Genomic DNA, 26,942 nt, shown 5'->3' with positions numbered 1-26,942 from the left:
GAGTTTTTATTTTTTGTTCATGTTGTAATTATATTTTCCAGCCCTCTATCTTTCGAATAGCCTCAAGGTGTTTTTTGTTTTTGTTTTCGTAAACCAGGTAGTATACTTACATGTGTTAAAAAAAATCAAAGCAATATTAAAAAGTATATAGCAGGGCTTCCCTGGTGGTGCAGTGGTTGAGAGTCCGCCTGCCGATGCAGGGGACACGGGTTTGTGCCCCGGTCTGGGAAGATCCCACATGCCGCGGAGCAGTTGGGCCCGTGAGCCATGGCCGCTGAGCCTGCGCGTCCGGAGCCTGTGCTCTGCAACAGGAGAGGCCACAGCAGTGAGAGGCCCGCGTACGGCAAAAAAAAAAAAAAAAAGTATATAGCAATAATTCTCACACCATTGCTTCCATGCCCTGTTCTCCATTGGCTCAAAAGTCACCACTCTTATTAATTCTTTTTCTATTCTTCCAGAGTTTCTTTATACAAACACAAACTGGTATCAATATATATTTGACTGTTTTCTGTCTCTCTTACACAAAGATAGTATGCAGGACACAGGGTCCTATATCTTGTTATTTTTTGCCTTTTTGATTTAACAGTGTATCTTGGAGATTGTACACAGAAAGTATCCTTCCTTATAGCTACATGGTTTCCCATTGTAGGGAGGTATCATAATTCATTTAACCAGTCCACTGTTGATGGACACTTGGATTGTGTCCTATCTTTTGCTATTACAAACAACACTATAATAAATCATCTTTTACACCTGTACCGGTAAATCGAGGATAAATCCCAGAAGTACAGTTGCTGGGTTGAACAGTAGGGTAAACAGTAGGTATTCGTTAGATGTTGCCAAATTGCTGTGGGTGGGGCTTATACCAATTTGCTCTCCCACCGATGCAAATGAGCACGACTATTTCTCCACGGCCTTACCGACTGAGTGTCATCAAAATTTTGGTTTCTGCCAATCTGACAGGAAAATGTATTATCTTAAGGTAGCTTGAATTTGCATTTCTCTTTCCAGTGAGAATGAGCATCTTTTTACATATTTGAGGACTGTTTGCTTCTCTTTCTCTGTGAATGGCCTGTTCCTATCCTTTGCTCATTTATCTGTTGAATTATTGGTCTTTTTCTTTGTTGATTTCCAGGAGGTCTTTCTGTAGGGAAAATCACCCTTTGTCTTATTACATGAGCTGTAATCCCTTGTCAAAGTTTGTCTTTTGACTTTGCTAATGGTAATTTTTGGCCACACAAGTTTTCTTAAAATACATTTATGTAGTCAAATGTATAATCACTTATTTTATGGCATTTATATTTAGGGTCTTTGTTACTAAGGCTTCCCCCCCCCCCACCTTTGGCTGCACTACGCGGCATGTGGGATCTTAGTTCCCCAACAGGGATCGAACCCGCGCCCCCTGCATTGGAAGTGCGGAGTCTTAACCACTGGACCTCCAGGGAAATCCCACAAAGGCTTTTTTTTAAAAGAGAATTTTGCTTGTATTTTCCTCTCTGAGTATTGTTGTTATGGCTTCACTTTTTTTTTTTTTTTTTTTTGCGGTACGCGGGCCTCTCACTGCTGGGGCCTCTCCCGTTGCGGAGCACAGGGTCCAAACGCGCAGGCTCAGCGGCCATGGCTCACGGGCCCAGCCGCTCCGCGGCATGTGGGATCCTCCCGAACCCGGGCACGAACCCGCGTCCCCTGCATCGGCAGGCAGACTCTCAACCACTGTGCCACCAGGGAAGCCCTATGGCTTCACTTTTAACATCTGAATCTTTGATCCTTCGGGGGTATGTCTGAGTGGACAGAGTGAGATGTCGACTCACCTTTAATTACCTTTTCTTTCCAGATGGTCCTCCAGTTGTCCCATCCCCCTTTACTGACAAGTTCTTCTTCCTGCCATGATTTGTGATGGCGTCTTTAGCGTGTCCTGCGTCCCAGTCGTACTGGGGTCTGATAGCAGTGGCCAGTTTGGTGGCTCTGTTTGTTCCACCTCTCTCCAGCCCCTGGGCCATCAGAGGAGTGGAGTTTATTATGAGTCTTTGCTCATCAGGGCTGGGGGTGAGCTTGGTGGGGGGTCCCTAGAGCAGCGGTGGTCTCTGCCAGTGTGAATTCTCCCTGCCTCCTTGGCAGGCCCAGCCTTAAGGACAGAGGGTGTTTAGCCCACCTGCTTGGCTCCCCATCAGCTCCTGGGGGCAAGGGGTCTGGACAAGGTTCCCCCTGCCTTCACCCTAGGTGAAGTCCCGTGGCAGGGGCAGTCTACACCAGGGTCTCCCGGGTCCCAGCCTCTGTCTCAGGACCTCTCACCTGTGCCAGCCAGGTCCTGCCCACTCACCTGCACCAGCTTCCACTTGGTTTGGGCAGGAGAGGGTAGCAGCTGGGAGAAGAAGAGAAGCAGGGCATGTTTAAGCTGCTATATTTCAGAATCCCTGGCCCCAGAACTGTATCGTAAAGGGAGAGAAATTCCTTTGTCTATGACAGATTGGGAATAGGGGAGAGCTGGAAGGGCCGGTCTGTTTGCAGATAAGAAGTAATGAATACCTTGTGAAGTAGTAACACTGAGGATGAAGAATAGAAAAAAAAAAAAAGTCTGAGGGTTTTTTTTCTTTCTATTATGAAATTTTTCAAACATACAAAAAAGAAAAAAGAATACTGAAGTGAATATAATTATACTTATTAGCTAGATTCAACAGTTACCGTTTTCCATGTTCTATCTTTTTTGCCAAGAATAAAATTATGAAAGTTACAAATGCCAGAGTTCATTATATTTCACCCTTGAAAACTTCAGCATGCACCTCTTAAAAATGATCAAAAATGATCTTTTTCTCTATCACCATGATACCATTATTATATCTAACAAAATTAACATTAATGCTTTAATATCCTCTAAGATCCAAGCCATAGTCAAATTTCCCCCATTATCCTAAGACAAGTCTCTCACAGCCGGTTCAAACCAGGATCCAATCCTATGCATTCATTGCATTCGGTTGTCTCTTAAATCTCCCTTGACAACCCCCTTCCTTTCCTTCTGCCCTGACACGGACTTGTTAAAGACACCAGACCAGCTGTCCTGTAGAATGTGTGTTTCAGATCTGAATGTTGGCTTCCCTGTGGTGATGTTCCCATGCTCCTCTAACCCTGGTGTTACCTGGGGACTGGTAATTCTGAAAGGTTTCCGCAGGCTGGATCGCCAGGGCTCCGAGGCAGGTGATACAAGGAATCAAGGGTGATTCTAGGTTTCTGCTTGAGCAGCAGAGGTGATGCTGAGATGGGGAGGAGAATGAAGATGAACTCGGTGTGTGCATCTTTTCAGTGTACCGAGGCCATCCTGGGGCGGGGGGAGGGGGGCAGCTGGATTTCTCAACCTGGAGATATGGTTGCAAGTTGTTAACCTAATAAAGCTGGTTGAGCCTTCCCAGGACAGTAGAGTGAGAAGCAGAGATGAGACACGAAGCACCCGGGAGATGGGCACCAAGAGGCTGGGAACAGAGTCCAGAACCAAGGGCACCCAAGTGAAACCCCAAACCAGAAAAACAGAAGTGCAACCCTGCTTTCCTCCCCACGTCCCCATGTGGGGGTGGGAACTCAGGTTCCTGCTTGGCTCTTTTGTACCAGCCAACCCTTTGAGCGGGGGAGAGAATGACAGCCCATTCTATGGATAAAGAAACTGAGGTCCAGAGATTCCAGGGGGTGCCCAGAGAGACACTGAGACAGAGTCTACACAAGAAGCCAGGTCTCTGGACTCTGGCTCCATTCTCTTTTCCCTTTAATTGAATGGAGCTTCTGCCCCAAACCCAGGAGAAGAACCTCACCCCAGGTCATTGTGTTTGGAATCTCACACTAAGTGCCTCTCAGGGGGCGGAGCCAGGCATGACTCCCCACTGCACGGTGGTAGGGGTGGATATGGAGTGAGGCCTGGACTCTGTGCTGGAGAAGGTGTGCTCAGAGGAGGGACAGACGCCAGAACAGGGGCGGTTCTGTACACGGCTAAGGCCCTGGGGACAAAGATCACGACTCATTTCCCCCTCCACCCCAGCCCGGGTGGCACAGAGCAGGCTCAGAGGCAGCCGAGGAGTTCCTGTCCCCCCTGCCCCGGCCCCCCTTAGCCAGCCCCTGGGCTCAGTCGCTGGTCTGTGGGCATTTCTTTTGCCTCTGGTCCCAGACAGCTGATAGGATTTTCTGGTTGCACCTGCTTCTGGCCCGATACTTCTGTGAGAGTTTTGGAGAGATGGGCGATATGCAGCTGGCTTGTTGTGTCCCCTTCCCCCCCGCATGTGCCTCTCCAGGCGCGAGGGTGTGGTGAGAGAGGAGGACCCTGCTGGGGAGCCGCTGTGGTCAACACCTCCTCTCCTCGGGGGAGGGGAAGCCCGGGCAGGAGGCCTGAGGAGCCAGCCTCGGTGACCAGGACAGGCCAGAGCTGCGTGGGTTTTGCTCGGTCCCTGAAGTGTGGAGCCGGAGTCCAGAGGGAGACCCCAGGCGTGGGAGCCAGGCCTCTTAGAGGGGAGGAGCTGTGGCCGGGGCGCTGCCTTTTCTGTGGTCCCAGCCATCCCTCCACTGTCACTCCTGGTCCCTGCCACAGGGAGACCCTGCTCCCCAATTCCTCCTGTGGGGCCGTGCTGAGGGCCTAGGTTCCCGCGCCTGTCCTCCTGTCTTCCCTCCCCACCCCAGCTCCTCGCTGGTGGCTCAGCTGCTCTGGGATTTGCAGAGCTTCTTCCCTTCTCTGGGGCTTGGCTTCTTCTCTCTTGGTGGCTGTGTGTGTGTGTGTGTGTGTGTGTGTGTGTGTGTGTGTGTGTGTGTATTCCCTGGCCCTCAGGGTAGGGGCAAGGTGACGCGCCATATGTGTGACAAGTGAGGACTCCAGGCCTCTCTGGGGGATTAGTCTTGCCCCTGGGCTGCTGGCTTCTGAGTTGGGGCACAGGGGATGGTAGTGAAGTGATACTAGAGCCCTGAGGGCAGAGTAGGGCATAGGCCTCAGACTTGCTCTGAATGGGGTCTCCCCAGGTGTTCCACACCCCAGATCTACACCATGCCTGGCTCGACTTGGGTGTCCCTGTCCTGAGCCCACAGTGGGTGCAGGGGAGGAGAGCCTGGGGGATGTGGGCCGGGAAGGAAGGAGAGCCAGGGCTGTGGGGTGAGGGATTGCTGAAATGGGAGATGAGGGCCCTGGGATGCAGGTGGGAGGGTGAGGGTCAGAGCGTCCTGGTCAGCCACTGCGGGCGAGCCCGCGGGCTGCCGGGTGGTGGGCACTTGGGGCTGAGGAGGAAGCACCTCTGAGGGGATTAATAAAGACAAGATGGACCCCAAAGGCTCGGAGGAGAGGCCGCAGCTTCTCATCCAGGACCTGCTGTGTCCTCTGTGAGCACCCACCTGGTGAGGAGGTGAAGAGAGGAGAGGCCAGAAGAAAGCTCTTAGGGTAGGGTGGGGTGGGGGGCTAGTCTCTGGGTCCTTGGAGGGCGGGGGAGGGGCCCGGGCGTACCTGCTCGTGTGTGTGGGCACGCAGGTGAGGGTGCACGCATGCGTCTTGGTGACCAAGGCTGGAGGAGGCGGACCCAGGCGGTCAGGCGGGTAGATGGTGGTGTGGCCAGAATCCCGCCTGTCCTCCGCGTGGCTGGAGGGATCCAGACACCAGCTCCCTCCGATACCACGTCTGCCCAGGCCCCTTCCTCTTTGAGACATCCCCCCCCACACACAAGCTTCCTCTTCTCCATCACATCCTCCCTGGGCCTTGGAGGAGTTGACGGCCACTCGTTGTCCTGTCTACACCAGCCCAGGCCCCAGCACCCAGCTGCCCCCTCTGCCGGCCCCCATATGTGCAGCCCACCCCTCCCCCCTACACGGGCCCAGTGCCGTCCTCTGTGCAGCCTGCTCCGCGTCTGCGTCTGGGCCTGGGTTTCAGAACTCCCTGGTAATCAGAGCACTGAGCGGGGTGGTCAGTGGTTTCCCTGGACATAAAATACCCCTGCCCCGAGGTACCCTTACCCGACTCCACCCCACCCTGTCTCAGGAGGCTTCCTTCTCAGGCAGCATTTCCGCAGCCCTGACAGGAAATGGGCTGGAGGCTCAGCCTCCCGCCATCGCAAGACAACTTCTTGTTTCCCTGTTGCCCTGTACCAGCCCTGGGCTTGTGCCCCTTAGCTCCACCCCCAAAGCCTTCCCAGGGCTCCATCCCAGCAGCTCAGGGGCACAGGATGGTGGACATCATTGCCAAACTGACCAGGAGGCAGAGTCGAGGCCTGCGGGGACAGGTAGGGGACCCTGGCATTGCGGGGAGAGCTCAGCCTCTGATGGGGATGGCAGAGGGGTCTATGGGGTCAGGGGCTGCCAGTGGGCCTCCATCCTCCGGCCCCACTAGGAGCTGAGGGAGCCTCACCGAGGTGGGACTCCTCCCTTCTTTCCTCTTTCCTTCTCTGAGGCCCCGCCTGTCTGAGAGGGGTGGCATAGGGATGCTGAGAGGTGGTGACCTGCTTCGGGGCTGGGGGGCGGGGAGGGGAGAGGCAAGGCCTGTCACCTGCCTGTGGGCAAGGGGAGGGGACTGGATTTGAGAGGGGCATGGGTGCAGCCAGGCCCCTCTTGGCTCTGTTCTCCGGACTGAGGTGGGAGACCACTTTCTCTTTCCCACTCAGTGTCCCCTGTGTCTCTAACATAACTGGGATCTGGGGCCCAAGAGCCCCTGGTGCCCTAGTCAGACCCCTGTTGACGGGCTGTGTCTGCATCTAGTCTCAGCCTCCAGGAGTTGGGGGAGGGGCGGCAGCCCTGCTCTAACCGGGGAGAGCTCCTCCTTGAAGGCCTGAGGGCCTGGAGGGCCTGGCTTCACCATCTGGCTTCCAGGAGCCAGTCTGAACCTGTCTGAGGCTCTGCCAGGAGAGGGAAGTACCTCTATCTCAGCACTGCGGGGGCTCTACAGAGAGTTCTAGAGTCTGAAAGGGCCTCGGGGCTACTTCAGTCCAGCTCTTTCCACAGCGCTGCAGCGTCCCTAGCAGGGGTTCGACTCTGCTTGCCCACCTCAGACGAAGGCCCCTCACAACCTTCCAAAGCTGCCTGTGTCTCTGGGGCAGCTCCAATCCTGAGACTGTGCTTCCCTCCGAGGGGCATTGCCCTGCCCCCGTTTGGCCTCTGATTTGCAGTCTGGAGCTCCCCAGTGTAATTCTGTGTCTTCTCTTCCTGGTGACAGTCACGTGGGGGGCCTCAACTTCTACCTCCCAAATCTCCTCTATACCGTCTGGGCGTGTTCCTTGTACAAGGCCCCGATCAGCCGGACCAGCCTGGGGCTCCCCGTGGACTCAGAGCCAGGGCCAGCAGCCTGGCCACGTGGAATTCCCCACTCCCAAGAGCCTGTCTCCTTCCTTGGCACCCTTCCAGCCCCTGTCCCCGGGATGAGCAAGGCCGCTGGGGTCCAGCTGGGGTGGGTAGGAGGTGTGTCCGGTCATCCACTTTCCTCCACCCGCTGCCCATATCCTGTTCTCCCAAGGATTTCCCTGGTTCCTGTGCCTGAACTCTCATTTTCAGGAAGTTCTTGCTCAAAGCTAACCCCAGTCTCTCCTGCAATATCAGGTGTGTTTGATTTTTGTTTGTTACTGAAGTTTGGCATGGAATTGACTTGCGTACTCATGCAGTAATTGTTTTTGTTTGTTTGTTATAAAGCATTTTTTAAAAAATATTTATCTATTTACTTGGCTGTGCCGGGTCTTACTTGCGGCACGTGACATCTTTGCTGTGGCACGTGGGACCTTTTAGTAGTGGCATTCGGAATCCTTAGTTGCGTCACGCGGGCTCTTAGTTGTGGCATGTGGGATCTAGTTCCCTGACCAGGGATCGAATCTGGGCCCCCTGCATTGGGAGCGCGGAGTCTTAACCACTGGACCACCAGGGAGGTCTCAGTAAGTGTTTCTGATGGATCGGCTGTGTGGCTCAGGGCACTGGACCATCTCCTGGGGGTCAACTATGGTCAGTTACATCATCCTGGGTCTTGATCTCAAGAAACTCTTGCCTTTTGGGGGCAGAGAAGTTAAGCAGATGGGTGGACAATGAACGGACCACCAAGGCAGAATGCCATCAGGCCCCAACAGAGCGACAAGCAGAGTTCCAGCGGGTTAGACTTCTCATCCGAGGGAGAAAGCCTCCCCCAGGTGAGGCTTGTGGGCTGAGCACCAGCAGAGGAGCAGGATTTGGACCAGCAGGGAATGCGGAGGGAGGGTGGTGGGTTTCCAGGCTACAGGAACATCTGGAGCAAAGGCATGGGGGTAAGAAGATGCCTTTTGTGTTTGGGGGAGGGTCAGCAGGCCAGTGTGGTTGGAATACAGGATGCCACAGGAGGGCTGTTGTGGACAGAGAGAGAAGTGGTGCGGAAGGTCCCATTTCGGCCACACAGGAGCTTGTGGAGCGAGGGAGAGGAGTGGACTGGTGTACGCAGGTCTTCCTGCCCCCTCCATGCCTGGGGCCCATCACACTGTCTCAAATGGCAACACCCCCTTCTATTTTCGTTTTCTTGTTAGCAGCAGTCATCACTGAGGTGCGGTGCATTTCCCTATCACCCTGCTTGGTGCCCTCCACACCCCACCACCATTTACACGCATATGCGCTAGAGTGTCAGCTCCGCCAGGGCAGATTTGTGTCCATTTGTCCACGGCTGCATTCCCAGTGCCTAGAACAGTGCCTGGCACAGAGCAGGCAGATCTTTGCTGGCCAAGTGAATGTTTTTGTAGGCGCCTGCCCAAGGCCCAGTGAGAGGCTGCCTTGAGCGGGAGGTGCTTCCCCTCTCGAGCAGTTTATAGCAGCAGTCCCCAAACTTTTTGGCACCAGGCACCAGTTTCATGGAAGACCGGGGCAGGAGGGGGGGGGGGATGGTTCAGGCTGTAATGCCAGCTATGGGGAGTGGTGGGGCGCAGCAGATGAAGCTTCGCTTGCTCGCCCGCCGCTCACCTTGGGCTGTGCGGCCCAGTTCCTAACAGGCTGGGGACCACTACCGGTCCGTGGCCAGGGGATTGGGGACCCCTGGTTTATAGCTTAGTGAAGGTGTTACAGCAACAGAGGAACCTCTATGTTTTTTTAAAATTAATTTATTTATTTTTGGCTGCGTTGGGTCTTTGTTGCTGTGTGCGGGCTTTCTCTAGCTGAGGCGAGCGGGGGCCACTCTTCGTTGTGGTGCGCGGGCTTCTCATTGCGGTGGCTTCTCTTGCTGCGGAGCACGGGCTCTAGGCACACAAGCTTCAGCAGTTGCGGCATGCAGGCCCCAGAGCACGCGGGCTTCAGTAGTTGTGTCACGTGGGCTCAGTAGTTGGGGCTCGCAGGCTCTAGAGCACAGGCTCAGTAGTTGTGGCGCATGGGCTTAGATGCTCCACGGCATGTGGGATCTTCCCGGACCAGGGCTCGAACCCGTGTCCCCGGCATTGGAAGGCGGATTCTTAACCACTGCGCCACCAGGGAAGTCCCTCTATGATTTTTTAAAAAAGATTTATTGCACAAAATTTTGATGCTGCAGAAAAGAAAAATACTAAACAAGACCAAATCCAAGTCCTATAATTACCCTACCCAGAGATGACCTCCGTTAGCATTTTGGAGAGTTTCTAAAAACACAAAATTGGAATTGTACTGAGTTTACATTTTTGAAATCTGCTTTTCCCTTGTACCATTATGCATTCTTAGAAAACAGTATTAATCTCCTCGTGCTCTTCTGCTGCCTGGGGTTTGATAGTGTCATTAGTTATCTTTCTGGTGGGTGCTAGGCTGGGGGTGGTGGGCACACAGGAGAAATCTCGGGAGAGATCTGGAACCTGACACCTGAGCTGAGTCCTAAAGAAGGAATAGGAGTCAGCCAGGAGGGGCAGGTTGTGAGGGAGCAGAGGCCTGTAGCAGACACAGCAGAGAGGCTGGGGGCCTCCAGCAAGCCGGTGCTACTGGAGCTTGAAGTTCAAGGCAAGGGCCAGGAGTGGCAGGAAATAGGGGGGAAGACAGGCAGGTGACGGAAGGCCTCTGGGGCCCTGGTAAGGGCTTAGAGTTTGCCCAGCAGGGAGCCGTGAGGGTGTTAAGCATGACCAGGCTTATATTCTGTGTGACTGGACCCTCCAGCCCACCTCACTTTACTTTGGAGGGGGACATGGGGCTCACCTTTTCTTTGCCCTCCTTCCTCCTTCCCATCTGGTTCTTTCTCTTTCTCTTGTGTGCGATTGATTCTGAGGCCTGCAAACCCTGTATTGGGGAAGTAACGGCTCCAAATCTGGAACCGGAGGCAGTACTGGTTCCAGTTCAGAGCTTTCTTGGCAGAGGAGGAAGGAGGGCTGGGGGTTCTTTGTGGGGGCTGTAGAATGGAGCAGGGCCCCGCCCCCCAGTGTCCTGGGGCCTGAGGCGAGAAGGAACTGGGCCCAGGCCATTTCTCTGTTCCTGCGCAACCTTTGATTCACACCTGTGAGTGTGCAGCTGGAGAACTTCGTTATCGATATTTTACTACTGTTGATAAATAATTAATCTAATTGTCCCATGCATCTGGGGCACTTCATACTTTACAAGGCACTTTCAAGAACATTTCCTCATTCTCTCTTCACTACAATTTCCGGGGTGGGGAGGGCAGACATTTTGCAGCCGGGGGAACCGAGGCAGAGAGGTGCTGTGACTTGCTGAAAGTCGCCCAAGTGGCGAGTGCCCGAGTGGGGACGATGTGACCGCGGGGCTGCCCTGAAGGTCACGTCTCCTTCCTCCCGCCGCAGGTGGATGACCTCCCAGAGCCCGTGTACGCGAACGTAGAGAGGCAGTCTCGGGCCACGTCGCCTGGCGCCACCGCAGCCCACTGCATCGGCTCGGTGTGGGAGACGCACACGGACGCGGGCACCGGGCGCCCCTACTACTACAACCCGGACACGGGCGTGACCACCTGGGAGTCGCCCTTCGAGGCTGCCGAGGGCGCCGCCAGCCCGGCCACGTCTCCGGCTTCGGTGGGCAGCCACGAGAGCCTCGAGACCGAGTGGGGCCAGTACTGGGATGAGGAGAGCCGCAGGGTGTTCTTCTACAACCCGCTGACGGGCGAGACGGCCTGGGAGGACGAGTCCGAGGACCAGCCGGAGGACGAGCAGGAGATGCAGCCTGGCCTGAGCCCCGGCAGCCCCAGGGACCAGAGGGTGAGGGGCGGGGCCTCGTCTGAAAGGGCGGGGCCTGGCCAGGGTGGGCGGGGCTGGCTCTGAGGGCCTCAGAGAGAGAGGAGTCGTGGTCATGGGTGGGCGGGGCTATCTCTGAGAGACTTTGACCCCGCCTCTGTCTCCCACAGCTCGGGGGAACTAGGGTGAGGGGGCGTGGCCTGGACCGAAAGGGCCGGGCCTCTGGGGTCACTGCTGGCTCTGAGAGCCTCTGACTCTTCTGCTCCCTGCAGCCCCCCACCCCTGAGACGGACTACCCCGAGTTGCTGACCAGTTACCCAGAGGAAGACTATTCCCCCGTGGGCTCCTTCGGTGAGCCCGGCCCCGCCTCTCCCTTGGTCACACCTCCAGGCTGGTCTTGCCACGTGAGCCAGGATGGGCAGACGCTGTACACTAACAACTACACCCAGGAACAGGTAGGGGCAGTGGGCAGATGGTCCCAGACAGCTGCGGGGTCGCTCCCCTTAACACTCTAAACTGAAGTTCCCGCGCGGGCTCCAAGTCAGCCCAAGACAGAATCACCCACACCTGCCCGTGTAAACTCTTCGGGGCTATGTTGGCCTCTGGTTGGAGGGAACCTTTTGCTCCCCCATCATGAGGAGAGCTAGGTCCCTGACCATCCCTCTTCCCACAGTGGATGAGGTTGGAGGACCAACACGGGAAGCCTTACTTCTACAATCCAGATGACGCCTCCGTTCAGTGGGAGCTGCCCCAGGTAACCAAGTGGGGAAGGGAGAGTGCCGGGGAGAGGAGGGGGGTGGTTGTATACGACAGTGTCTTTCTCCCCAGGTCCCTGTCCCTGCCCCTCGAAGCATCCGCAAATCCAGCCAGGACAGTGAGACCCCGGCCCAGGCCAGCCCACCTGAGGAGAAGGTGAGGGAGAGGGCATGTAGGACCAGGCAGGACCCCCGCAGAAAAACTGGGGTGTTTCTGGAGGTTCTGGAGGCTGGGATTGGGTCTGGAGGCACGTCTCCACCATAGCCCCGAGCACTAGCCTGGGCTGAATGAACCTGGGTTCTGGGTCATCCCAGGCTCAGAGCTGGGCGAGGCTCGGAGCTGGAAGGAAGTCTCTCCTGCTGCTGCTCCTGCTGTGGGAGCAGGCACCCCACCAAGCAGCGGCCAGGTGCCGGCAAAGAGGGTTCAGTGGAGACTCAGGCCCAGCCTGTGGGGAGTGGCTGGCTGAGAGGGAGGCAAGCCTCTCGCCCCCCGCCCCACCCCCGTGGCTCCCCCCTTAACTGCCTCCTCCTTCCCCTTCTTTCTCTAAGATCAAGACCCTGGACAAGGCAGGCGTGCTCCATCGAACCAAGACGGTGGACAAAGGAAAGCGGCTCCGGTGAGAACCCGTCTGCCCCCAGACTCCACGGTGGGCCTTAACGATGCCGTTCACTGAGCACTTCCCGTATGCCAGGCTCTTGTTAACCCTCAGAGCGACTTTATGAGGTCCTGTGAGGACCCTGAGGCACTGAGGAAGTGACTTGCCCCAGGTCCCTTGGCTACCAGGTGTTAGCGCTGGGAGTCCACCCCTTACGGTTGGGTGCCCCAAGCTGTGTTCTTAAACTCTGCGCCCTGCTCCTGGGGGTGGGAGGGGGGCCTCAGACCAGGACTGAACCCAAGCCCTGCCACCACCGCCCCGCCTAGGAAGAAGAACTGGAGTGCCTCGTGGACAGTGCTGGAGGGCGGCATCCTGACATTCTTCAAGGACTCGAAGACCTCGACTGCAGGTGGCCTGGTAAGGCCCAGGCGCCCAGCAGGGACCACCCCGTCTGCTCCTGACTCCTGTGGGTCTTCATCTCATCAGCCTTGCCAAAGGCTAGGTCTGAGACCGTGGAATATGAGTGTCAAGGGAGCTGGGCCTTGGCAGGGGGTGATGAGAGCAGATCACCCCAGGACAAGCACTTCCAGCCACCTTGGGCCTGGGGACCAGTCCTTGAGGATGGACAGCTCCAGCCTGGTGGGCAGGGAGACTGGGGACTGGACACACCCGCTCGCAGAGATGGGGCTGCACTCCTTTCTCCTTTCCTCTCCTAGGTGGGCAGGTAGCAAACAACCAGCCAGCCTGCAGGCTCCATGGTTAAGAAGTACCAGCATCTCTGGGGTCCAGGAACCCTTGGGGCCCCTGCCCCCAGAACTGTGACCCCATTTTGTCCCTGAAGCCAAGGGAGCCTGGTATATTGGAGCCAGGACGCTGTGATGGGCCCAAGCTGAGCTGAGGGTGCGCTGTAACCATGCTCTCTCCAACCCTTCTTCCCTCTCCCGCAGAGGCAGCCTTCCAAGCTCTCCACCCCCGAGTACACGGTGGAGCTGAAGGGGGCCTCTCTCGCCTGGGCCCCCAAAGACAAATCCAGCAAGAAGAATGTGCTGGAGGTGAGTGGTGGGGTGGGGGAGAAGGAGAAGGGGCTTACTGATGGCTTGGGACCCTCACTAAGCAAGCCCCAAGCAGGTGGACCTGGGGAGTTAGGGCTGGAATTCTCGGGGCTCAAAACCAAAACTGCCTCCACCTTGGGGATCCATCCACAGTGTTTCCGGCATCACAGATTCTGCAGCTCCCTCTCCAGGAGTGGAGTTCACTGGAGTCCTTGGTCCTAAGCAGGGGGTCCTTGGGGAATGAAACTGTCACGCCTAGAAGCGCAGTCCTCATCCTAGCTGCTTTGGCCTGAGACAGACAGGAGGCTCTGGGTCCCCAGCTACTTACTCTGGTAGGCTGGGACACCTGCTCTAGCTGGTCAGAGCCCAGCTTCCAACTGGCAGTGAATAAACCAGGGTAGTGGACACGTTTCTCAGGCTCTGCAGCAGGAAGAGAGAGGCCAGGTGGGGCCCAGGCAAGACCCTCCCAGGCCACTGTCCATGTGTTGTCTTCACCGTCTTCACTGTTGTGTTTCCCTTCACTGTCCATGTGTTGTCTTTTTTTTAAACTACTCTTACCCTCACCTCAGTCCCCAAATGTTTTGAGGCAGCTCACAGTAACAATGCATATGGTGAGCTGGAAAAAGCCACTGAAAGCCAGGACGCACGAAACAAGTCAGAGGAAGAGGGCAGCGCGGAGAGGGATTGGAATGATGTACAGGTGCTAAAGTTGTCGTTGCTGAAAAAAATCACCTCCAGGCTTCCTGGTTGCCAGAGTGAAAAGAGAACGGCAATCAGTTACACGGCTCTTATTATTGGGGCGGGGGGAAACCTTCCTAGATTTTGAGGGAAATCAGTTTCTAGTGTGCAGCTCCGTTCTAGTTTAGTAAAGGGACGCTTGGGCTGCTTCAGCTAACATCTGATGAAAGCCCCAAAAGCATGACCTTCCATCTCAGCTCAGAAAAAGCAATTCCGCAAGGAGCTTGAGTGTGTCGTTTAATGATGATTCACCCAGCTTCATTCAGTTCTAGAACCAGAGTATCCACAGAGCAGAGCTGGAAACCTGTTTTGTCTCATGAGCCACTCTGATCAGTAGGTCTGGAGCCTTCTCCAGGCTTAGCGCTGTAAGCGACTAGCAATGTCTGCCGTGGACGTCAGATTGAGGAGGGACATCATATTTGCTAGGTATGCTCCTTCCTGATCTGGAGGGACATCCTTCAAACAGGGCTCTCTGAATGTCACCTCTCTGACCGGGCTTTGGATGAAAGTTTCAGAGGAGACGCTTCTGAGTTGTCTTTTCTGGCAAGGACTGGAAGGCAGATGGTGCTTTTGAGAGCTCCTCCAGCCGACGGGAAGGCTGACAGTCTTGAATGGAAATCCTGGAGGCCCCTGCTTCCCACTGGCTGGCAGCCATCCTTCCTCCACTCAGGGGTGACCTGTAGGTGACTTTGGATATTTCTCAAGAGACCGCCCCAAATTCTATATCATTGAGGATGGCTGGTCTTTCTGGTCACCCCAGAGTCACAGAAAACTTCAGTAACAGTCCCCTGAGAATGGCTGGTTTGAGCTCGGCTTGCCTGTGCAGTAAACAGAATGAATGTCTTGAGCAGTATATTGATAATGTAACTAGACAGATGTGCCTCCGTATGAAACTCAAATAGGAACTGAATATGTTTTGAGACAGCTGCCAACAGTAATGGCTGTTGTTTCAGAGGCATTGTTAGGCCATTCCCCGGGATAACAGACAGGGCTCCTGTCAGTTTAGGTTAGCACGAGGTTGTGCTATCTGTGGGCACACACGAGGTGTGCCCACTGAAGGTTCTCTAGTCTTTGCAGGGAGGGGGATGGGGTAGAACTTGCAGGTTTGTTTGGTTTTGTCTTGGAAAGCATTTTAAGTAGCATTCAAGTCTGAGTTAGATAGGTAGACAGCCAAAACACAGCCCTCTCTGATTCTGGAAGTTTGTACCCTGTTGTCTGAGACAGTTTTTGCTGACTCTGACTCTCATTTGACCCAAAGCTGTGGCAACCAACCATTCCCATCGACCTTGAACGTTTGGGTCTCAGAGCCAGAGGTTGAGGAGAGATCCATCCAAGTTGCCTCACCTTGTTCTTTGTAGACTTTGTTAGGGAAACAGCAGTCAGCTGAAAAATAGCCCAGGCTGTTAATATCTGCTTGCTCCTCAATAGTATAAAATAGTGGCTTTGGGCTCTCCCACCGGAAGTTTCTTTCATTGACTTTTTTGCTGGCCTGTGCTCTGGGTAGGCCTGCCGTGTTCTGTGGCTCATGGAGAGACAGGATGGGGCAGGGAAAAGCACACCAGACCGTTGACAGACGTGCAGATCTTCTGCACTCAGATCCTTGCTGTGTGTCCACGAGGAAGTTGCTTACACTCACTGTGCCTCAGTTTGCCCATCTGTAACACGGAGGTGCTGTTACCTACCGCTTTAATGAGGTGAAATACCTTGGCTTGGGGTGAGGCCCTTGCTCTGTTAGGCTCTGAGTTCCTGGGGACAGGAACAGGTCACCTCTACCTCTGTATCCCCCCTGGGACAGACCCAGCGAACCAGAGATGACTGAGTGATTTGTGTCCCACCAGCTGCGGAGCCGAGATGGCTCAGAGTACCTGATCCAGCATGACTCGGAAGCCATCATCAGCACCTGGCACAAGGCCATCGCCCAGGGCATCCAGGAGCTGGTAGGCAGAGTTGGGGGCCGCCAAGGCTGGTGGGGAGGGGATGGGCAGCCATTATGCAGGGCAGCTGTGCCCACTGTGGGTGGGGCCCTCCACTCGGGCACTGGGAGCTCCATGGCACCGGTGGGTAAGTAGCCCTCTCTGCAGATGCAGATGGGCTGCTGAAGAAATTAGCCTTTCTTAAGGAAGTGAATCCAGCCTCTGGGGTTGGCCACACAGGAGGACTCTCCAGGTGGGCATATCCTAGAGGAGTGTCCCATTCCACACTGAGGCAAGAGAAAAGTAAATACTCTGCTAAACAGCCTGAGGCTGGAAAGACAGGCTGAAACCAGAAGACAGAACTTAAAAGGATTGAATTGATGAGTCTAGCATTGTTTTGGAAGTTCAATATATCAATTGCATACGTAGAGATGGGGTAGGCCCGCTCTGACAGCTCTTCACCTGGAAACGACCTGAGGCTTTTTGATCCTTAAGTCCCTGTTAAGGGACCAGGCAACACTGGATGCCCTGCCTGGCTGTATTAATAGAGGTAGGGATCCAGATCCAGGGAGGTGATGCCGGTGAGGTTGTTGGCAGCGCTCCGGCCCCAGCTCAAACTGCCAGCTCGAACTGGGAGCCTCGTACTGAGGAGCACTGACCTACTGGAGTGTGTACAGAGGAGCTAAGGAAAATTATGGGGAAAGTGGACCAGGAACTGGGAGGTCGGTAGGGGTAGTCAGGATAAGAAAAGGTGGGGGAGGACAGGATGACTGTCTCCAACACCTGGAGGGCTCCATGCAGTCAAGGGAGGGGAGCGTTTGGGGTTCTCTGGTGGAGGCGAAGGGGGTTGGCCTGGATAAGGAAACAGCAAACTCCCTGCCTGGGGGTCTCCAGTCCAGGCCTGCTGGGAGGGCACTTCGGGTCCCTCACCCCATCCCAGAAGGACATGCAGCTGGCCCAAGGCTCTGCCTCTCTGAGGCTGTGTGATTCTAGTCCGCAGACCTACCCCCCGAGGAGGAAAGTGAGAGCAGCACCGTGGACTTTGGGTCGAGTGAGCGCCTAGGAAGCTGGCGGGACGATGAGGCACGGCCTGGTGCAGGTGTGCTTGGGGGTGAGGCTGGTGGAGGGGATGGTGGGCGTCCTTTGGGTGGGGTGGTGACGACCGGGCTAGGGCTGCCGGGCCAACCCCGGCACCACTGACTGACCCAGCCCTGGCATTCCCATTCCCGTTGGGCAGCCGTGCCCACCCCGGGGCAGGGAGGTCTGGAGAGCGACCTGAGCAAGGTCCGGAACAAGCTCCGCAAGTTCCTGCTGAAGCGGCCCACGCTGCAGTCGCTGCGGGAGAAGGGCTACATCAGAGGTACAGGAGGGACCCGGAGAGCTGGGCGCCGGTGGCGCAGGGGCGAGGCGACGCTGACGAGCCTTTCCCCCAGACCAGGTGTTCGGCTGCGCGCTGGCCGTGCTGTGTGAGCGCGAGAAGAAACAGGTGCCGCGCTTCGTGCAGCAGTGCATCCGCGCCGTCGAGGCCCGGGGTACGTACGTGCGCCGGCCGGCTGGGCCTGGCATTCCGGGAGCCTGAAGGCCTCCTTCCAGGACCCCAGACGGAACCCCCGGGGAGCACAGGGTCGAGGGGGAAAAAACGGGAGTTCCTGAGCAGGAATCATAGCAGGGGCTTTAGCGCCATCCCACCGAACCCGCGGTCAGCGCCTCCCTCCGCTACAGGGCTGGACATCGACGGTCTATACCGCATCAGTGGAAACCTGGCCACCATCCAGAAGCTGCGCTATAAGGTGGACCACGGTGAGGCCCGTCCCCTGTCCCTGCCCCAGGCCCGAGGGCGCAAAGGGATGCTGACCTCCTCTTCCTCCCTTCCCCCCTTTCCGCAGATGAACGTCTGGACCTGGACGACGGACGCTGGGAGGACGTCCACGTAATCACCGGCGCCCTGAAGCTCTTCTTTCGAGAGCTGCCCGAGCCCCTCTTCCCCTTCTCGCACTTCCCCCAGTTCATCGCAGCCATCAGTGAGCGCCTGAGGGAGGTGGGGCGGATGGGGTAGGGGTGGGGCTGGGCTGCCTCAGGCACCCGTCTGGCTGGGACCGTCCCCGCAAAATACTGGAAGTCAGCCCCCTCTCTTTCCCTCCCTCTCTTCTCTCTGCCTCTGACCCTTCCCCTGCCCAGAGCTGCAGGACCAGGCCCAGCGCAGCCGCTGTATTCAGAGCCTGGTGCGCTCGCTGCCCGCCCCCAACCACGACACAATGCGGCTGCTCTTCCAGCACCTGTGCAGGTGAGCCGGGGAGCCGCAGGGGAATGGGGAGGCGGGCCTGATAGGACCCTCCCCCGCACGCCTCCCCCCAGCTCTGGGCCCTGATTCCACCCCACCCCCACCGCAGGGTGATCGAGCACGGAGAACAGAACCGCATGTCCGTGCAGAGCGTGGCCATAGTGTTCGGGCCCACGCTGCTGCGGCCCGAGACAGAGGAAACCAGCATGCCCATGACCATGGTGTTCCAGAACCAGGTGGTGGAGCTCATCCTGCAGCAGTGCGCAGACGTCTTCCCGCCGCACTGACCGCGGGCCCGCACCCCTACCCCCGCTGCTGGCGCTGCGGACCTGGGAGTGGGGGCGGCGACAGTGGTCCCGCATAGAAGCGGGGCGGCTGGAAGCCACGCGGCTGGACTCACTATCTCTGAGACCCTCCGCCTCCCGCCAGTCCGCAGGCCCGTGCGAGTTCTGCACCTCTCGGTTCTGAGGGTATGGTGACCTCTGGTGGGCAGTTCGCAAAATGTGATTTTTTTTTTTTTTTTTTTTCTCTGATTTGGCCTGTTTGGGGGTTAATTGGGCTCTATTCTTTATCACAGCGCCACCTACTGTGCGTGTGCGAGAACGAGGGGTGGGGGGAGAGTTTTCTGGGACGGCCGCTGTCGCGAGGAGGAATTTGGCCGAAGGGCTTCCTGGCTTCGTCAGGCCTGCACCTGGTGGAGGCCTTCAGGGAGGCCCTGTGGGTCCCCTGCCCGTGCGTGGCACTGTGCCCATCATGAAGCAGCAATCGACAACCTCCCTGCTGCGGAAACAGGACTGAGCCGGGCCTCCGGCGGGCAGCTGAAGCTACCTTTCCCCGGGCCTCTGGGCTGAAGCTCCTGCCAGGCCCAATCACTGGCTGGCTGTAGACCCTCTTCATTGACTTTCCTGTTGGGGTTCTGGGCCTCTGCCCTCCCTGATCCACTTGCGCTCTGTGCAGGGGTTCTTCCTGGTCACTAAATGTGTGCTCTGCACCTGCCACTTGACTTGCACCATTTCTACTAGTAATGCCGTCTTGCAGATGACGAGACTGAGGCGTACAAAGGCAACGTGCCTGGTTCAGGGTCTGGGGGGTGATCGGACTCCTCTCACACCAGAGCACAGCCTCCTGTGAGGGTGAAATCAGTCCTTTCAGCTACCCCTCAACCCCAGCATGGCCTCACGGTAAAGCAGGGAAACGAAGCTGAGTGGGTTCTGTCTGGGCCTGGGGAGGTCCCTGAGGCAAAGAGGGAATCTGCCGCAGCTGTTCTTCTCTGGGGGAGGGGAAGTAGCACTGGCAGGAGCTCCTAGCCCCTCTCAGTGCCTCGGCTGTCAGGTAGGCCTCCCTGGTGCCCACCTTGCCATGAAGAGCTGGGAGGGAGACCCGATGGGTAGGGGGAAGGAGGGCACATCCTCAGAAAAGGAAGCGTGGACGCTGCGGTCATCAGCCCCCCTTCCCTTCTTGTACACAAATGACCTCAGTATATGGGTGTCAGCCCCCCGGCCCACCGGCCCGTTCATGTGTTCAAACAATAATAGCTAATATTTATTGACATTTGCACCATATCATCTCACTTGTTTCTCACAGCCGATATTTATTATCTGCTCTTCTGTGCCAGGCACTGTGCTCTGGGGCGGGGGTACCGCACACGGCCTCCCTGGTGGAGCGTATGGTTCGGCGGGCAGGGCTGACCGAAGCCCGCCCCTAATGCCAGAGGGACTGGGGCAAGAGGAGAAGTGGAGGCCTCATACCATACGTCAACATGTCGTAAAGCTACAAATCAAGCTAACAAGTGTTCAATAAAATGTGTTCTATTCTCCTACTTTGACAAATATCTTTCATGATGACCTGGGAGGCCAGGGGTTTTTTTTGTTTTTTCGTTTTGCCTTGCCATGCGGCTCGTGGGAGCTTAGTGCCCCAACCAGGGATCGAACCTGCGCCCGAGGCAGTGAAAGCAAGGAGTCCTAACCACTGGACCGCCAGGGAATCCCCGAAGGCCAGGTTCTAACATAAACTTCTTTGACTCTTCCGAATTCCAGGCCCAGATGGCTGGCATGAGAAGAGCTGGCTCTGCTCTCAGCCACACACACCGTATCTTCCCACCCTCAGAGCATCCTGGCCCAAGGGGAGGTGGACACAGCAGTGCAATCTGCTGCCCCTTGGCCACCCCACATGGTCCACCCACTGAGGGAATGGGCCTGGGGTCCCACGTGTCAGGAGCATGGTCTAAAGGGATGGGCCTGGGCTCCAAGGGGGCACCAAAGATTCCTCATCCTGGGGGGAGAGGCACAGACAGAGAAGGTCCAGAGCTAAAGTGGGACCCATGGCAGGGCAGAGACCCCTCTCACAGGTCTAAGGGCGGAACTGGACGGATATTAAACACCCAACTACTTGGTTAACCATGTTGGTACGGGAGCTGAGAAAAGCACAGGGTGCTCTGAAGGTGTGTCACTGGGGTGTGACTGTCCCCCAGGGGGCCAAGATGTCTCTGCTGAAGCCACATTTGAGCCAAGCACTAAAGAATGAGGAGGAGTCAACAAGGTGAGGAATTAAGGGAAAGGTGTCTAGTCAGAGGGAACAGCATGTGCAAAGGCTCTGAGGCAAGAAGTCTTGTGGGGAGAACAAAATCTGAGCGAGGACCATCGTGACTGGAGCCCACAAAGCCAGCAGGCCTGGGGGGGAGGTGATGCTGGAGAGGCTGACGGGGCAGAGTGCACAGGGCCTTGTGGACCACGATGAATGGGGACCTGTGGCAGGACAGTGGCAGGAGGATCCTTGGGCAGGAAGGTCTTGGGAAGTGTCAGCTCCCCACCCCACCCCAAGCTTTTGACCCTGCCAAGAGCTTGGTGGGCAGCAAGTAATGTGGGCAACTGCAGGCACGAATGTCCCAGAATCATCACATACTATTCCCAGGAGGAGCTTCAGAAATCAGCTACTGCCAGAGAGTAAACTCCTGGAGAGACGAGCTGTAACTCACCTGAGGTCACACGGCAGGTTGGCGGCAGAGCCTGCCCAGAGCTTCATGCCCACGGTCTGAGCACCTACGTGAGCCCCACCAGAAGGTTGAGCTCAGCCATAAACCCTCAGCTGCGAGCACAGTGCATGGCGAGCACAGTGCATGGCGAGCACTGCAGGTGCACAGTGAACACGTTTGGGGTGAATTGGATTTTGTCTGGAGACACAAAGATACATAGAAAGAGTATATGTATACTCGTATATATAGAAAGAGTGTCTGCCCTCTTGAAGTACCATCTGGTTGGGGGATAGACAAAAATAAGTGACACAGTTGATAAGGGCTGCCCCAGGGGGCAGCCTCTGCCCCCCTCCCAGCAGATACCCCATGTCCTCCGACAGCCAGGCATCTGCCCTGACGCTGCCCTAGAAGACGCTTCCGGTGTCCACCTGTTTGCTAAGTACCGTGGACGCGCCCAGCCTTCATGTGAGTGGACTCGTGAACTGCCTGTCATCCTCCTAGACAAGCTGTCCTTCGCTCACAGCAACATGGGTCTTTGCCCAGCCTGTAAATGGCGATGCCCCGGGCCCACTGCTCTCTCCTCTCCGCCTCCCTGATGGCGCTCACCCGTTCCACTCTGGGGACTGTCATCAAGCCTGCACGTGCATCACTCAGAGCTCTGTCACCAGCCTGAACCGCTCGCTTCCGAGTTCCAAGTGCAAATGTCCACCTGCACGGGTGGCTGCCAGGCACCGCACTGCCTAAAACAAAACTGAAGCCAGCCCCTCCCACTATTTCAGGGCACAGCACATCCATGCACCCAGGGCTTCTTCCCTTCCGCATCCAGTCAGCTTCCAAGTCCCTATCTTCTACCCGCTAAAGATTTCCGGGATCTGCCTCTCCCACCCCTGCTCAGCCTCTCATCTGGATGGACTCCTCCACTTCCAGTTCCATCGCCCACTTAGCAGCCATCTGACCATGGTACTCTGGTGTGTGGCCTCTGAGGCCCTCCCCAGCCATGCCTCCCACCTCTCTGCACAGCAGCTGTGCCCATGCCTATAGCTCCCAGCACACTCCGGAATGTTCCTTGCCTGCATGCTTTTGGGCTCACAGTCCCCTGTCTTCCTCTCTTTCTCCTGGCTAATTCCTCCTTCTCCTCTCAGCCTCAGCTCACACCTGCCCCCACACCCCTCCTCAGATCTCTCATACGTGCCTCTCTCCCTCATCACACTTGCCTCGCTGTAACGGAATTGTGCTTTCATAGCCTTCACTTCCCCTCTAGGCTAAGGGCTACATGTCTTCCAGGTTCATCCATGTAGTCCATGGAGGTACGTCACTCACTCTTACGGCCAAATAGCATTCCATTGTATGGATATGCCACATTTTTTTATCCATTCACTAACTGATGGATGTTTGGATTGTTTCCACTTTGGGGCTGTTATGAATAATGCTGTTGTGAACATTCAGGTGCGAGTTTTTATGGGAAATACTGTCTTAGCATGGGCTTCTATAACAAAATAACATAGACTGGGTAGCTTCAACAACAGAAATTATTTCTCACAGCTCTGGAAACTGGAAGTCTGAGATCAGTGTGGCAGCAGAGTGGGGTTGTGGTGAGGGCTCTCATCCTGGCTTGCAGATGGCTGCCTTCTTGCTGTGACCTCACACGGCACGGCGGGAGAGAGGGAGCTCATCTCTCCCTCTTCTTTTCTTTTTTTTTTTTTTTAAGAGTAAAAATTATTTATTCATCAACATTTTGGGGGGTAAACTTAACAGTAGCCAAGCACTGACTACCATTCACCAGTTTCATTTTAAGGGGAAAGTGAATAAGACATCTTGAAAATTCATTCTGGTTATCCTTTGCTGCACTTCAAAAAATGGGGACCAACCAGCTCATTATAATGCCTCACCCAACATCGTGGAAGCTTAAAAGCTTACTTTGCATTGTCTGAAAACATAATTTATTTCAGCTTTTGTTTCTCGGAGCTCCAGAGCAGCCTTTTTTCCGAGACTGATCCCCACAGATGTATTTGTGATACCCAGGAGGACACCAGCATACCTGCAGAAACATTTTCATAAAGGTTTATTATTGTGTTACACATGTAAGTAGCCTCTGTCAATAGATTGCTATACCCAAGCTATACTCCCAAGCTGTAGTTTTGTGAAATTTTATGTCTAAATGAAATGTCTTACTGAAATAAGACTAAATATTTAGCTGGTGAAAAACTTGCCTTTCAATGCTTAATTAGCCTTCTAACTCATATAGAGGATCACAGCCATTGAAATGATCCCGTTTTTAAAAGTGATACAGAAAAGTGCTAAGATACGATTTTCATACACGACTATATCTAGATAGGAAGTTTGATGTGTCTTAAAATTTTTTTTAAGTTAAAAAAGTTTATTTCCTGATTTAAAACTTTACATGATTGTTAAAAAAATTTTTAAAAAGAGAAATACAATAAAACAAACAAACAAAACTGAGGCCCAGCAGTGTTAAGGGAAGGGTTCTTTGTCCACTTGGCGACCAGAGCATCAGAGGTGGAAGAGCGCCCCCTCAGGCCAGTACAGGAGGGAATGCATTGGGATTAACAAGCGAGTCCCCCCAGGTAGAATCGGGGCTGTGAGGTCCAGTCCCCTGTGCCCTCCAAGAGGGAATATTCTTTTTCTGTTGCCAGCCTCAGAGGAGGGCTTGGTATACTAAAGGAGTGGGCACTTTTCCTTCCGTGAACTTCATCCTATGTGGCCCACCAGGTGCCACAAGATAAACAGGTAGGTGGAGGCTTCCCTGGTGGCGCGGTGGTTAAGAATCCACCTGCCAATGCAGGGGACACGGGTTCGAGCCCTGGTCCGGGAAGATCCCACATGCCGCGGAGCAACTAAGCCCCATGCACCACAACTACTGAAGTCCGCGTGCCTAGAGCCCATGCTCCGCAACGAGAGAAGCCACCGCAATGAGAAGCCTGTGCACCACAACGAAGAGTAGCCTCTGCTCACCACAACTTGAGAAAGCCCGCGCAGCAACAAAGACCCAACACAAAAATAAATAAATAAATAAATGTGTTAAAAAAAACAAAAGCAAAATCTAGGTGATATGGCCAGGTATGCTTTTTTTTCTTTTCGTAAGCTTTTTATTTTGAAAGAATTATTGACTCACAGGAAGTCACATGAATAGTACCAAGAGGTCCCGTGTACCCATCACCTAGCTTCCCCCAGTGGTGACAACTTACATAACTGTAGTGTTACGAAAACCAGAAAAGTGATTGACATTAGACACAACTAGACTACAGACCTCACTCAATTTCACCATTTCGGGCATGCACTTATTTTTTTATATGTCTTTGTGTTTAATTCTATGACATTTTATCACATGTATAGATTCATATAACCACCACCACAATCAAGACACAGAACTGTTCCATCACCTTAAAAGAAATCCCTTCTGCTGGCCTTTTATAGCCACACCCTCCCTCCCTTTCCTTAAGGCCTGGCAATCTTGTCAGTTCTCCATCTCTATCATTGTGTCATTTCAAGAATGTTACATAATGGAATCATAAAGTATGTAACCTTCTGAGGTTGGCTTTTTGCACTCAGCATAATGTGCTTAAGAGCCATTTAAGTCACTGCGAGTACCGATAGTTCATTACTTGTTATCACGGAGTAGTATTCCACAGATATGTTTTAAAGAGATTCTCCCAGCTGTGGGTGGAGGAGGGAGGGAGGGAGACCAATTAGGAAGCTGCTGGAGTCCAGGTAAACATCACAAGCCAGACCTGTGTCCTGACGGGGCTCCTCATCACTTCCTGCCACTGAAACTGGCCCTCGGTGTGTTCCGGCCACGTGGGTCAGGGTAGGCAGCAGAGAGGAGGGATTGGGGTCGTTGAAGCTGAGCTGGCAGTAGGGGGCGCCAGAGGTCTTTTGCCCAAAGGGCGATTCCCAACCCCGAACACCAGGGAGGATTTGCTAGCGCTGTGGGCCGCTGTGGGCGTGCGCCAAGAGAACCTAGAGTCTTGACCCCCTCCAGCCCTCAGCCCCAAAGTTTCAGTGCAGCCCTGAGTTCCAAGGCTGGGGGATGAGGCTGATGACCCGTAGTGGGGGAGGAGGCAAGGTGAGGCCTGGACTAGGAGAAGGTGCGGAGGGAGAGAGCTCTGGCCCTTCGTCAGCCCAGGGCTCCCCATCAGGAGGTGGCTCGGAGCTCAGGCCACCGGGCTGGACCTTGGCACTTCCTGCCCCATCCACCCTTCTCCCTTCTCTGACAGATGCCCTCAGTTCTCCGTCCACTCTTCCGAGAACGCTCCCAAGACCCTGGAGCGCCCATGCTCTACCCGGCTCTCACATACCTCTCTGAAAGATGTCTTCCAGCACATGCCTACCCCTTCTCCCGGGGCTTGTCCAGGGCGCTCCGGGCTGTGTGGAGTGCGCAGAGTGGACACTGGCTGCGCAGCGTGCGGGCGCCTCCTAACGGCTGGGGGCTGGGAAGAGAAGGGGCGTTGTCAGGGGCTCTGGCTCCCGTGGGCTCGGTGGCAGGCACTCTCCTCGAAATCTGCACTGGCCCCATCACCTTCTGAATTCAGCCCACTGTCTCGGCATGATCTCAAGCCTGTCCCGGGTTTCTGGTCCTCTGGCTTTGCTCCACCCCTCCTGTGCTTGTGGATCCTGGCTGCCACAACTCACCAAGCAGCTTTCCACCTCCTCGCCCTTGCTCAGGCTGGTCCTTCTCTGTCAAGGCCCTTGCCCCCATTCTCTAGCTCCATGCCCACCCCTCCAGGAAGCCTAGCGCATACTAGGTTCAAAAAGCGGGAGTTCCCATCCTCTGAGCTCCCACGACATACATCAGCTGTGCTTCCATAATAGAATATTTCTCATGCAGCCTTGCCTAATCATTTGTAGTTGACACAACTTCCTCCCCCAGAGACTTCACATTCATCTCTGATTCCCCAGAGCCTGGTACTCAGAAGACACCAAGTAAAGTTTGATTGAATAAATGAATGAATGCATCAGTTGAAAGATCTTTGAAACCCTCTTCCTGTGACCCACTTCCACCCTCCTCCTCCTCTGATGACTCCTCCGTGGTTTACTTTGAGGGTGTTCCTTCCCCTGCTGCCTCTAAAGGCTGGCATTCCACCCTCCCTTCCGCACAGTTCACTCTGTCCCTCTCGCTAGGCAAGCTCACTCACGCCGACAGCTTTAATGGCTGCGTTGACTCCCACAGGCCCCCAATCCGCCCCATGGCCCAGAGCCCTGAGCCACGTGCATACTTTGCTGGTCCTTATCTGTCTTTCCCACCGTCCATCTTTCCCATGAATGTTAAACTCCGTCAGAGCAGAAATCTTATCTGTCTGATCCACTGCTGTACCCCTGGCACCCATACGCGTTCAGTGAATATTTGTGAAATGAATAAAAAAACGGAGACTCTCCCTGTGAGGTCCTGCAAACAGTTCAAATTCAACGCATTCCAGATAGATTTCACCACCTCCTCCCTCCCATGATTGGCTTCTCCAGTCTTTGCTATCCCCCTCCTCCCAGTCCGACTTAGAAATCCCACAAATCCCACAAATCCCACAGATGTCCCCCAGACATCTTCTTTTTCT

At 55.1% G+C, this 26,942-nt stretch overlaps 1 protein-coding gene and 1 long non-coding RNA gene across 12 annotated transcripts in view; one reads left to right on the top strand and one right to left on the bottom strand.

The window, feature by feature from the left end:
- ARHGAP27 (Rho GTPase activating protein 27) overlaps positions 1–18,879 on the top strand; it is a 30,762-nt gene extending 11,883 nt beyond the window's left edge. For 6 of the 10 annotated variants that reach the window (XM_067717591.1, XM_067717589.1, XM_067717588.1 and 3 more), the window contains exons 4-18: positions 10,686–11,093; positions 11,342–11,524; positions 11,743–11,823; positions 11,898–11,981; positions 12,374–12,441; positions 12,747–12,837; positions 13,368–13,472; positions 16,049–16,147; positions 17,117–17,222; positions 17,361–17,483; positions 17,557–17,655; positions 17,846–17,923; positions 18,010–18,144; positions 18,302–18,407; positions 18,514–18,879. In XM_067717591.1, the coding sequence (XP_067573692.1) occupies positions 10,686–11,093; positions 11,342–11,524; positions 11,743–11,823; positions 11,898–11,981; positions 12,374–12,441; positions 12,747–12,837; positions 13,368–13,472; positions 16,049–16,147; positions 17,117–17,222; positions 17,361–17,483; positions 17,557–17,655; positions 17,846–17,923; positions 18,010–18,144; positions 18,302–18,407; positions 18,514–18,691 (1,944 nt within the window). In that variant the 3' untranslated portion in view covers positions 18,692–18,879. Of the gene's footprint in view, positions 1–5,940; positions 6,231–10,685; positions 11,094–11,341; positions 11,525–11,742; positions 11,824–11,897; positions 11,982–12,373; positions 12,442–12,746; positions 12,838–13,367; positions 13,473–16,048; positions 16,148–17,116; positions 17,223–17,332; positions 17,656–17,845; positions 17,924–18,009; positions 18,145–18,301; positions 18,408–18,513 lie in introns of those variants that run through there. The other 4 variants (XM_067717596.1, XM_067717593.1, XR_010937794.1 and 1 more) reach the window with 4 other exon arrangements.
- Positions 18,880–23,292: 4,413 nt separating this feature from the next.
- Positions 23,293–26,403, bottom strand: LOC137211608 (uncharacterized). 2 transcript variants are annotated; one of them, XR_010937155.1, is made up of 3 exons: positions 26,026–26,403; positions 25,692–25,823; positions 23,293–23,413 (listed from the first exon to the last, which is right to left on the bottom strand). It is a non-coding gene; the product is annotated as an uncharacterized lncRNA (long non-coding RNA). The 2 variants fall into 2 exon arrangements; XR_010937154.1 differs by having other exon boundaries at positions 26,184–26,393.
- Positions 26,404–26,942: the final 539 nt, after the last annotated feature.

Source organism: Pseudorca crassidens, chromosome 19, assembly GCF_039906515.1.
Source record: "Pseudorca crassidens isolate mPseCra1 chromosome 19, mPseCra1.hap1, whole genome shotgun sequence".
NCBI classification, from domain to species: domain Eukaryota; kingdom Metazoa; phylum Chordata; class Mammalia; order Artiodactyla; family Delphinidae; genus Pseudorca; species Pseudorca crassidens.
The sequence above is the reverse complement of the archived record's forward strand: the minus strand, read 5'-3'. Positions and strand labels throughout refer to the sequence as shown.